General features: G+C 45.6%; 1 protein-coding gene across 1 annotated transcript in view; it reads left to right on the top strand.

Moving 5' to 3' along the window:
* Positions 1-12,340, top strand: part of LOC110509116 (cadherin-7) — a 160,267-nt gene that overhangs the window by 69,595 nt on the left and 78,332 nt on the right. Inside the window, exons 3-4 of the mRNA XM_036966569.1 lie at positions 1,350-1,644; positions 8,080-8,199. Of these exons, the coding sequence (XP_036822464.1) occupies positions 1,350-1,644; positions 8,080-8,199 (415 nt within the window). The remainder of the gene's footprint in view (positions 1-1,349; positions 1,645-8,079; positions 8,200-12,340) is intronic.

Raw genomic sequence — 12,340 nt, 5'->3', positions numbered from 1 at the left:
CATTCTCATTTACAGCAATGACCTGGGGAATAGTTACAGGGGAGAGGAGGGGGATGAATGAGCCAATTGTAAACTAGGGATGACTAGCTGACCATGCTGGTATGAGGGCCGAATTGGGAATTTAGTCAGGACACTGGGGTTAACACCCCTACTCTTACAATAAGTTCCATGAGCTCTTTAATGACCTCAGAGAGTCAGGACGCCCGTTTAACATCCCATCCGAAAGACAGCACCTTGTCACAGGGCAGTGCCCCCAATCACTGCCCTGGGGTATTGGGATATTTTTTAGAGTGCCTCCTACTGGCCCTCCAACACCACTTCCAGCAGCATCTGGTCTCCCATTCAGGGACTGACTAGGACCAACCCTGCTTAGCTTCAGAAGCAAGCCAGCAGTGGTATGCAGGGTGGTATGCTACTGACCTTCATGGTCAAATTGCTACAAAGAAACCACTACTAAAGGACACCAATAAGAAAAAGAGACTTGCTTGTGCCAAGAAACACAAGCAATGGACATTAGACCAGTGGAAATATGTCCTTTGGTCTGGAGTCCAAATTGGAGATTTTTGGTTCCAACCGCCGTGTCTTTGTGAGACGCAGAGTAGGTGAACGGATGATCTCCGCATGTATGGTTCCCACCGTGAAGCATGGAGGAGGAAGTGTGATGGTGTGAGGGTGCTTTGCTGGTGACACTGTCTGTGATTTATTTAGAATTCAAGGCACACTTAACCAGCGTGGCTACCACAGCATTCTGCAGTGATACACCATCCCATCTGGTTTGCGCTTAGTGGGACAATCATTTGTTTTTCCACAGGACAATGACCCAACACACCTCCAGGCTGTGTAAGGGCTTTGTGACCAAGAAGGAGAGTGATGGAGTGCTGCATAAGATGACCTGGCCTCCACAATCACCCAACCTCTACCCAATTGAGATGCTTTGTGATGAGTTGGACCACAGAATGAAGGAAAAGCAGCCAATAAGTGATCATTATATGTGGGAACTCCTTCAAGACGGTTGGAAAAGCATTCCAGGTGAAGCTGGTTTTGTGAATGCCAAGACTGTGCAAAGCTGTCATCAAGGCAAACGGTGGCTACTTTGAAGAATCTCAAATCTCAAATTAATTTTTGATTTGTTTAACACTTTTTCTGGTTACTACATGATTCCATATCTGTTATTTCATAGTTTTGATGTCTTCACTATTATTCTACAATGTAGAAAACTGAGTAGGTGTGTCAACTTTTGACTGGTAGTGTATATAGAGAAACTTAATATTGACACTGGTTCCATTTTAAGGTGTCATCATTCTTAAGTAGTTTTGTATTGTATTTTAACCTCTGCTTTTCCCCTGTAGCTGCACTCGGACGTGGACAAGGGTGAAGGGCAGGTGAAGTACGTACTCAACGGAGAGGGAGCTACCTCCATCTTCACCATCGACGAGAACACGGGCGACATCCACGCCACCAAGCGTCTGGACCGCGAGGAGCAGCCTTACTACACGCTCCGGGCTCAGGCCAGGCACCGCCACACCAACCTGCCCGTGGAGCCAGAGTCTGAGTTCGTCATCAAGGTCCAGGATATTAACGACAATGAGCCAAAGTTCCTGGATGGACCCTACTCAGCCAGGGTCCCCGAGATGTCCCCAGTGGGTGAGTTGCATTAAGTGAAATCATCAACCCAGTGTGCAAAACATGTCAATCAAATCATATCCACCACGTCATGTCAACCTATTTTGCCTGCTGGAAAGGCCTATATCGTGGTGCAGAACATTGATAGGGGGTGACAAGCAATAGACATACACTGTAGTAGTATGGACACTGTAGTAGTATGGACACTACAGTAGTATGGACACTGTAGTAGTATGGACACTATAGTAGTATGGACACTGTAGTAATATGAAGACACAATAGTAGTATCAAGAAACTGTAGTAGTATTAAGACACTGTAGTAGTATGGACACTGTAGTAGTATGGACACTGTAGTAGTATGGACACTGTAGTAGTATGGACACTGTAGTAGTATTAAGACACTGTAGTAGTATGGACACTGTAGTAGTATGGACACTGTAGTAGTATGGACACTGTAATAGTATGGACACTGTAGTAGTATGGACACTATAGTAGTATGGACAGACACTGTAGTAATATGAAGACACAATAGTAGTATCAAGACACTGTAGTAGTATGAGGACACTGTAGGAATATGGACACTGTAGTAGTATGGTCTCTATAGTAGTATTGCCACTATAGTAGTATAGACACTGTAATAGCATGGACACTGTAGGGGTATGGACAATGTATTACTATGGGCATTTTGTTAAGATGAAGAAGCTCTAGTAGTATGGACACTGTAGTAAGATGAAGACAATGTAGTAGTATGGACACTGTAGTAGTATTGACACTGTATTACTATGGGCATTTTGTTAAGATGAAGAAGCTCTAGTAGTATGGACACTGTAGTAAGATGAAGACAATGTAGTAGTATGGACACTGTATTAGTATGGACACCGTATTGGTATGGGCACTGTAGTAGTATGGATACTGTAGTAAGATGTAGACAATGTAGTAGTATGGCCACTGTCGTATGGACACTGTAGTAATGTGAAGACACTGTATTAGTGTGGACACTGTAGTAATATGAAGACACTGTAGTAGTATGGACACTGTAGTAATGTGAAGACACTGTATTGGTGTGGACACTGTAGTAATATGAAGACACTGTAGTAGTATGGACACTGTAGTAGTATGGACACTGTAGTAGTATGGACACTGTATTAGTATGGACACTGTAGTAATGTGAAGACACTGTATTAGTGTGGACACTGTAGTAATATGAAGACACTGTAGTAGTATGGACACTGTAGTAATGTGAAGACACTGTATTAGTGTGGACACTGTAGTAATATGAAGACACTGTAGTAGTATGGACACTGTAGTAGTATGGCCACTGTAGTAGTATGGACACTGTATTAGTATGAAGACACTGTAGTAGTATGGACACTGTAGTAATGTGAAGACACTGTATTAGTGTGGACACTGTAGTAATATGAAGACACTGTAGTAGTATGGACACTGTAGTAGTATGGACACTGTAGTAGTATGGACACTGTATTAGTATGAAGACACTGTAGTAGTATGGACACTGTAGTAATGTGATAACACTTTAGTAGTATCAAGACTCTGTGGTAGTATCAAGACACTGTAGTAGTATCAGGACACTGTCGTAGGATGAAGACGCTGTAGTAGTATGAAGACACTGTAGTAGGATGAAGACACTGTATTAGTATGAAGACACTGTAGTACGATGAAGACACTGTATTAGTATGGGCACTGTAGTAGTGTGATAACACTTTAGTAGTATCAATACTCTGTGGTAGTATCAAGACACTGTAATAGTATCGGGACACTATCGTAGGATGAAGACGCTGTAGTAGTATGGACACTTAGTAGAATGAAGACAATGTAGTAGTATGAAGACACTGTAGTAGTTTGGACACTGTAGTAGTTTAGACACTATGGTAGTATAAAACACTATAGTATTATGGTCACTAGTAGTGTGAACACTGTAGTGGTATGGATGCTGTAGTACTATGGACACTGCAGTAGTATGAAGACACTATAGTAGTATGAAGACACTGGAGTAGTATGGACACTGTATTGGTATGGACACTGTATTAGTATTGACACTGATGTAGTACGAAGACACTATAGTAGTATCAAGACACTGTAGTAGTATCCAGACACTGTAGTTTAATGGACACTGTAGTTTTTTGGACACTGTAGTAGTATGGATACTAGTAGTAAGGACACTTTAGCAGGATCGTCACTGTAAGAGTACGACGACACTGTAATGGGAACAGTGTCCCCTCTGCAAGGGGAACAACTACTTCTAGGTTTCAGAGCGACGAGTGACGTCACCGACTGAAACACTATTAGCACGCACCACCGCTAACTAGCTAGCCATTTCACACCGGCCACACTAGCACCCTCTGAGCTAGCCTCCCTCTTTAGCGCGAGTGAAGTGAGTTTGGAAACAACTGAATGTATGCGTCTTGGAAGTAGTTTTCACATACAAACTTTACACTGTATGTCCCAACTCATAACCAAATATGCTTCCCAAAATATAACATGTTCGCTGTGGTAGAGCGTTTATTTTGATTGATGATTTTCTGCATTTATCAGAGTGCCATCACGTAGCCTGATCTCAGATGTGTCCATGTAAACAGGATTATTAGGGAAATCGTTCTTGTAAAGCATGTCAACGTTTTAATCTAACTATTATATCAATCTGACTATCTGCAATAATCACATTGTTGTGTGCATGTAACCGCACTGTAGTATGGAGACTAGTATGGAGACTTTAGTATGGAGACTTTAGTATGGAGACTAGTATGGAGACTAGTATGGAGACTAGTATGGAGACTTTAGTATGGAGACTAGTATGGAGACTAGAATGGAGACTTTAGTATGGAGACTTTAGTATGGAGACTAGTATGGAGACTAGTATGGAGACTAGTATGGAGACTTTAGTATGGAGACTAGTATGGAGACTAGTATGGAGACTAGTATGGAGACTAGTATGGAGACTAGAATGGAGACTTTAGTATGGAGACTAGTATGGAGACTAGTATGGAGACTAGTATGGAGACTTTAGTATGGAGACTAGTATGGAGACTAGAATGGAGACTTTAGTATGGAGACTTTAGTATGGAGACTAGTATGGAGACTTTAGTATGGAGACTAGTATGGAGACTAGTATGGAGACTAGTATGGAGACTAGTATGGAGACTTTAGTATGGAGACTTTAGTATGGAGACTAGTATGGAGACTAGTATGGAGACTAGAATGGAGACTTTAGTATGGAGACTTTAGTATGGAGACTAGTATGGAGACTTTAGTATTGAGACTAGTATGGAGACTAGTACGGAGACTAGTATGGAGACTAGTATGGAGACTTTAGTATGAAGACTAGTATGGAGACTAGTTTGGAGACTTTAGTATGGAGACTAGTATGGCGACTTTAGTATGGAGACTAGTATGGAGACTAGTAAGGAGACTTTCGTATGAAGACTAGTATGGAGACTAGTATGGAGACTTTAGTATGGAGACTTTAGTATGAAGACTAGTATGGAGACTAGTATGGAGACTTTTGTATGGAGACTAGTATGGAGACTAGTATGGAGACTGTAGTATGGAGACTAGTGTGGAGACTAGTATGGAGACTAGTATGGAGACTGTAGTATGGGGACTAGTATGGAGACTAGTATGGAGACTAGTATGGAGACTGTAGTATGGAGACTATAGTATGGAGACTGTAGTATGGAGACTAGTATGGAGACTATAGTATGGAGACTATAGTATGGAGACTAGTGTGGAGACTAGTATGGAGACTAGTATGGAGACTGTAGTATGGAGACTAGTATGGAGACTAGTATGGAGATTGTAGTATGGAGACTATAGTATGGAGACGTGTTTTGTTTGACATTCTCAGTAGTTTTGTCTTTCAATTCCTGGCTTATAACATCTGGAGCAAATGTTTTGGCCGCTAGGCCATCGTCCTATATCCACACCGCTTCGTGATAAGATGGAAAGCCAGTGAGGAACTGGGCAAGCTGCAGTATAATTGGCTCTTTTCTCTCTTGTGATTTTCATTGACAATGGACCACTACCCAAATGGCACCCCTGTGCCCTAAATACTGCACTAATTCTGACCAAGGCTCATTAAATGTAGGACTCTATTTAGAGAATAGGGTGCCATTAGTGTATCACCCCATTGTCAATGAAAATGTCATGAGAAAAGATCCACTTATATCGTAGCTTGGACTGGTCCTCACTGGCTTTTCATACATCTTATCTAAAATCGCCAGATGGGAGATTAATGGAATTTATTAAGAGACAATGATTTGTTTAATCTGGTTATTAGAGGCCAGAGCTTGTTTGTGAGAAATCCAACCTTTGTGACCAAAGACAAAATGTCTCTCAAGATCTCTCTTAAGCCAATTGGACAAACAAGATGGAGAAAGAAACCTGAAATCTGACGGCTATAGTGTTTTGTTTTGTACCTGGGGAAGAGTTACAGGGAAGGGGGTGAATGAATCAATTGGAATCTGTGGATGATTAGGTGGCCATTATGGTATGAGGGCCAGATTGGGAATTTAGTCAGGACACTGGGGTTAACACCCCTACTCTTACGATAAATGCCATGGTATCTTTTTGACCACAGAGAGTCAGATCTGTTCTCCCATCCAGCTACATCTGGTTTCCCATGCAGCAGCATCTGGTCTCACATCCTTTTTCATATCGTTCCTACTTTCACTCCTTTGTATGAAATTATAAAATGAGTGAGAACTCCTGCTCCTTTAAAAATAAAAAAATATAAAATGCGGCTTGTGTAGCTGTGCTGTTCTTCAGTGCGGCGTATGTAAACATAATAAATGTTCTGGAACCTTCTCCACGGTTCTGCGCCATGACACCAAATGGGAAAGGTCCCCAAACGTCTTTATGGACTTTTTACAACCGAGAACATTTAACTATAATTTCTCTTTTCGAGCCAAAGAGTCATAAATACTGCTTAAATGAGGGATCTGGCGGGTTCTATTACCGTAAAAGTAATATATGTTTCCCCAAAATGTGAGAGCTTTAATGTTCTCTTTTAAGTGCCACCAAAGTACCAGAGTGGTGACGTCTCTATAGCCCTTACGAAAGAAATATGTTCAAATCACAATTGGTCGGCGAAGGTGAAACACATAAAAATAAAAAATAAAAAAGTTGTGACCGAAGAAAAAAAAAAAAGACTAGAAACATTCAGAACTTGAGTTTTGCCTTCATAGACAGCAGTTGAATGTGGTGAAAGAACAACAACAACAGGAAGAGGTGGTCTTTTCAATCACAAGTTGAAACAAACAAAAGGGGGAAATTATTTCACTCAATCCAAGGGTAAAGATACCTTTGCTCTACCAATACGTGTGAAGAGTGAATATACCTGGCTGAAAGGGTCCCATTTGGACTGAATTGATTGTGCTGAAGAATTACGAGGCTAGTTGAATCACCCAAGTAGTGATTGGTTGACATTTTATATGCCGATATTGTATTTTAGAGAATACACCATTTTCTTGGTGTGTGTGTGTGCGTGTGTGTGTGTGCGTGCGTGCGCGTGCGCATGCACGCGCGCGCGTGTGTGTGTGCGTGTGTGTGTGTGTGTGTGTGTGCGTGTGTGTGTGTGTGTGTGTGTGTGTGTGCGTGTGTGTGCGTGTGTGTGTGTGTGTGCGTGTGTGTGTGCGTGTGTGTGTGTGTGTGTGTGTGTGTGCGTGTGTGTGTGTGTGTGTGTGTATACCAACACAAATGGTGAAACATATGCATGCAATGAAAACTCACAGCTGTACGTCTGTGGTTGCTTTCATGTGGGCTGGCTTGAAAGTTATTGTTTTTCACATGGCGGAAATTATCAACTCAGAAAACAACTTTTATGAGCATTCCAGTTGTTTTAATTTGGATCATGTCCAAAAAGTTAATGGAGCATAAGCAGTCTCTATCACAACTTATGATATTACCAAAGTAATGGGTAGGAACAGTTTGAATTCCATATAAAGGCAAGACAAGCTCTAGCCTACCCCATGCAATTGCTACAACCCTACTGTACTCTATGGAACAATTTTCTTATAAACGGGGAACACCTTGGCCTTTGATATAGATTTAGGGTTGCAATATTCTGGTAACTTTCCCCCCCAAAATCCCCAGTTTTACAGAAATCCTGGTTGGAGGATACCGGATTTCCTGCTCATTCTCTTTTGATTCCGGGAATCTTCCCGACTGGATTCCATTCATCAAAACTGCATGATGTGTTGATAATTTGAATCAGCTGTGTAGTGTTAGGGCAAAAACAAAAACGTGGACCCCTTTGTATCCACCGGGATCAGGATTAAGAAACACAGGTGGTTAAACACCAGTATCTAACCGGGTCTTCATGAGATCAAATCCTGGTCTACAGCTACTTCGGTTCAACTTGGACTCTCAAATACAAAAATAAAAAAAGGAAAAAAACAAACAACAACAAAACATTTGTGACTGAATTACTTCTTGTTGCAGGCACATCTGTGGTGACGGTGGTGGCGACTGATGCGGACGACCCCACGTATGGAAACAGTGCCAGGGTGGTCTACAGTATCCTTGAGGGCCAGCCCTACTTCTCCGTGGAACCAAGAACAGGTCAGCAATACATCACATCACAGTGGTGTGTACTATCAAAAAAAAAACAGGCTCTTTGCTCTCTCCTGTCGTTTATACGGTATTTATACACCAGTGATTAAACCTCAGCGGGGTTGTATGTTTTATTTTTTTAGATTACAAAACTGTGAAATATGAGAGATATTGGAGAATTCTGACATTATGTTACACAGCAAAGTCAAGTTTCCCCAAACAATTAGATTGAAAATGTATTTTAGAGAGTTTTTTTTTCTTCTCATGTTTTGTCAATCTTCAGTTTATAGATTAACGACTGAGTGTTTCCTCACATTGCCGATGACGTTTGTCCCGTCTTGGCGGAAGACGTCGCGTTTTGAATCAACGCTCATTCATTTAGAATTGTGTAGCTGGATCTGGCCCCTGGTGCCTGATGAGTTTTTTGATCAAGTTGTCCCTCAACACACCACTTCAGCTGGCAACACAGCGTCTGATTGAGGCGGATGTAAAAACCTTAAATGCAATCAACGTGTTTTTCATTTACCGTGCTCTTTTCATCACATGTAATGTAGCCTCGTCATCGGTTAAGACAACAAGTCTCTTGATTAAGTGCTCTTGAGAACCTGTTGCTACAGTCTAGTAAGAGTCAGAAGGGAAGGGAAAAAGGGAGGGAGGCTTTTGATTTGAACTCAGTGACTTTGATTCAGAGGAAATAACTAAATATATTTATTAAATATATTCTGAAAGAAGGGAATGTGAAGCGGATGACGCTTAAATGAACAAAAAATGTGAATTATGATGAATCCCTGTTAGATTGTGTGTAGAAAACTCTCTGGGAGAGATTTTAGAAGAAGTCATTTCTCTGCATCTAGATGATCTGAAAATACAGTGTTAAACAACGGTATGTTTCTAGAGGAATATACTGTATTTCCACTTGGATTTACAGTATGCAACGTCATACCTGCTATCCTCCCCTTATTTCACCTTATAATTGGATGTACGTGTCACGTTCTGACCTCTATTTCCTTTGTTTTGCTTTTATTTAGTATGGTCAGGGCGTGAGTTGGGTGGGCAGTCTATGTTTGTTTTTCTATGTTTTGGGGCAGTTCTATGTTTTCGGCCTAGTATGGTTCTCAATCAGAGGCAGGTGTCATTAGTTGTCTCTGATTGAGAATCATACTTAGGTAGCCTGGGTTTCACTGTTTGTTTGTGGGTGATTGTTCCTGTTTTTGTGTTTGCACCAGACAGGGCTGTTTTGAGTTCTCACGTTTCTTGTTTTTTCGTTAGTTTGTTCATGTATAGTGTCGTCAATAAATTACAATGAACAACCACCACGCTGCGCTTTGGTCCGCCTCTACTTCACAAGAAGAGAATCGTTACAGAATCACCCACCGCAACAGGACCAAGCGGCGTGGTAACGGGCAACAGCGGCACAAGGAGGAATGGACTTGGGATGATGTGTTGGACGGCAAGGGTTGCTACACATGGGAGGAGATCCTGGCGGGAAAGGATCGCCTTCCATGGGAACAGGTGGAGGCAGCGAGGAGAGCAGAGGCAGCCGGAGAGAGGAGCCGGCGATATGAGGGAACACGGTTGGCAAGGAAGCCCGGGAGTCAGCCCCAAAAATTTCTTGGGGGGGGGCTAACAGGGAGTATGGCTACGCCAGGTAGGAGACCTGAGCCAACTTCCTGTGGTTACCGGGGGGCTAGAGAGACCGGGCAGGCACCGTGTTATGCTGTGGAGCGCACAGTGTCCCCAGTGCGGGTGCACAGCCCGGTGCGGTACATTCCAGCTCCGCGTATCGGCCGGGCTAGAGTGGGCATCGAGCCAAGTGCCATGAAGCCGGCTCTACGCATCTGGTCTCCAGTGCGTCTCCTTGGGCCGGCTTACATGGCACCAGCCTTGCGCACGGTGTCCCCGGTTCGCCTGCATAGCCCAGTGCGGGCTATTCCACCTCGCCGCACTGGCAGGGCGACCGGGACCATTCAACCGGGTAAGGTTGGGCAGGCTCGGTGCTCAAGAGCTCCAGTGCGCCTGCACGGTCCGGTCTTTCCAGTACCACCTCCACACCCCAGCCCTCCGGTAGCAGCTCCCCGCACAAGGCTTCCTGTGCGTGTCCTCGGCCCAGTACCACCAGTGCCAGCACCACGCATCAGGCCTACAGTGCGCCTCGCCTGTCCAGCACTACCAGAGCCTTCCTCCTCTCCAGCGCTGCCGGAGTCTCCCGCCTGTTCGGCGCTAGGAGAGCTACTCAGCCCAGCGCCGCCAGCGCCGCCCGTCTGCCCAGCGCCATCTGAGCCGCCCGTCTGCCCAGCACCAGCGCCGCCCGTCTGCCCAGCGCCGCCAGCGCCGCCCGTCTGCCCAGCGCCGCCAGCGCCGCCCGTCTGCCCAGCGCCGCCAGTGCCGCCCGTCTACCCAGCGCCGCCAGTGCCGCCCGTCTGCCCAGCGCCGCCAGTGCCGCCCGTCTGCCCAGCGCCGCCAGTGCCGCCCGTCAGCCAGGAGCCGCCAGTGCCGCCCGTCAGCCAGGGGCCGCCAGTGCCGCCCGTCAGCCAGGGGCCGCCAGTGCCGCCAGTCAGCCAGGGGCCGCCAGTGCCGCCAGTCAACCAGGGGCCGCCAGTGCCGCCCGTCAGCCAGGGGCCGCCAGTGCCGCCAGTCAGCCAGGGGCCGCCAGTGCCGCCAGTCAACCAGGGGCCGCCAGTGCCGCCAGTCAGCCAGGGGCCGCCAGTGCCGCCAGTCAGCCAGGGGCCGCTAGAGCCCCTCCGCCCGGAGCAGCTGCCCCTCTGTCCCGAGCAGCTGTCCCTCTGTCCCGAGCAGCTGTCCCTCTGTCCCGAGCAGCTGTCCCTCTGTCCCGAGCTGCTGTCCCTCTGTCCCGAGCAGCTGCTTCACCTCTGTCCCGAGCTGCCCCTCTGTCCCAAGCAGCCCCTCTGTCCCGAGCTGCTGCCGCCCTTCTGTCCCGAGCAGCTGCCGCCCCTCGGTCCCGAGCAGCTGCCGCCCCTCTGTCCCGAGCTGCTGCCGCCCCTCTGTCCCGAGCAGCTGCCGCCCCTCTGTCCCGAGCAGCTGCTTCACCTCTGTCCCGAGCTGCCCCTCTGTCCCAAGCAGCCCCTCTGTCCAGTGGGGTCATTGAGAGGGGTGGGCATGGTGAGTAAGCCACGGAGGCGGACAATAAGGCGGACTAAGACAATGGCGAAGTGGGGTCCGCGTCCCGCGCCAGAGCCGCCACCGCGGACAGACGCCCACCCAGACCCTCCCCTATAGGTCAAGGTTTTGCGGCTGGAGTCCGCACCTTTGGAGGGGGGTACTGTCACGTTCTGACCTCTATTTCCTTTGTTTTGCTTTTATTTAGTATGGTCAGGGCGTGAGTTGGGTGGGCAGTCTATGTTTGTTTTTCTATGTTTTGGGGCAGTTCTATGTTTTCGGCCTAGTATGGTTCTCAATCAGAGGCAGGTGTCATTAGTTGTCTCTGATTGAGAATCATACTTAGGTAGCCTGGGTTTCACTGTTTGTTTGTGGGTGATTGTTCCTGTTTTTGTGTTTGCACCAGACAGGGCTGTTTTGAGTTCTCACGTTTCTTGTTTTTTCGTTAGTTTGTTCATGTATAGTGTCGTCAATAAATTACAATGAACAACCACCACGCTGCGCTTTGGTCCGCCTCTACTTCACAAGAGGAGAATCGTTACAGTACGTCACTTCGAAAGGAGGAAATAATGCTTTAGAAATGAGTGTCAAACTTCCATTTGTGACACAGCCTCTCTATGTCTTTCCCTACTGTCACTGTTCAATCAAATCTGTCAAACCCTTAAAAATATATATCAAAGGTAGAAATTATTATCTATTTATCCTTTGTAGGGGGTTTATGCTAGCCACCTTGCTTCTGCACTTTGTGTTTTAGGTTTTAGGCTGGGTATCTGTAAAGCTCTTTGGTTTTAGACTGGGTATCTGTAAAGCTCTTTGGGGTTTTAGGCTGGGTATCTGTAAAGCTCTTTGGGGTTTTAGGCTGGGTATCTGTAAAGCTCTTTGGGGTTTTAGACTGGGTATCTGTAAAGCTCTTTGGGGTTTTAGGCTGGGTATCTGTAAAGCTCTTTGGTTTTAGACTGGGTATCTGTAAAGCTCTTTGGGGTTTTAGGCTGGGTATCTGTAATGCTCTTTGGTTTTAGGCTGGGTATCTGTA

The sequence above is a fragment of the Oncorhynchus mykiss genome, chromosome 28 (assembly GCF_013265735.2).
Source record: "Oncorhynchus mykiss isolate Arlee chromosome 28, USDA_OmykA_1.1, whole genome shotgun sequence".
NCBI classification, from domain to species: Eukaryota; Metazoa; Chordata; class Actinopteri; order Salmoniformes; family Salmonidae; genus Oncorhynchus; species Oncorhynchus mykiss.
Note: the sequence above shows the minus strand (reverse complement) of the source record. Positions and strands in the feature narration are given on the sequence as shown.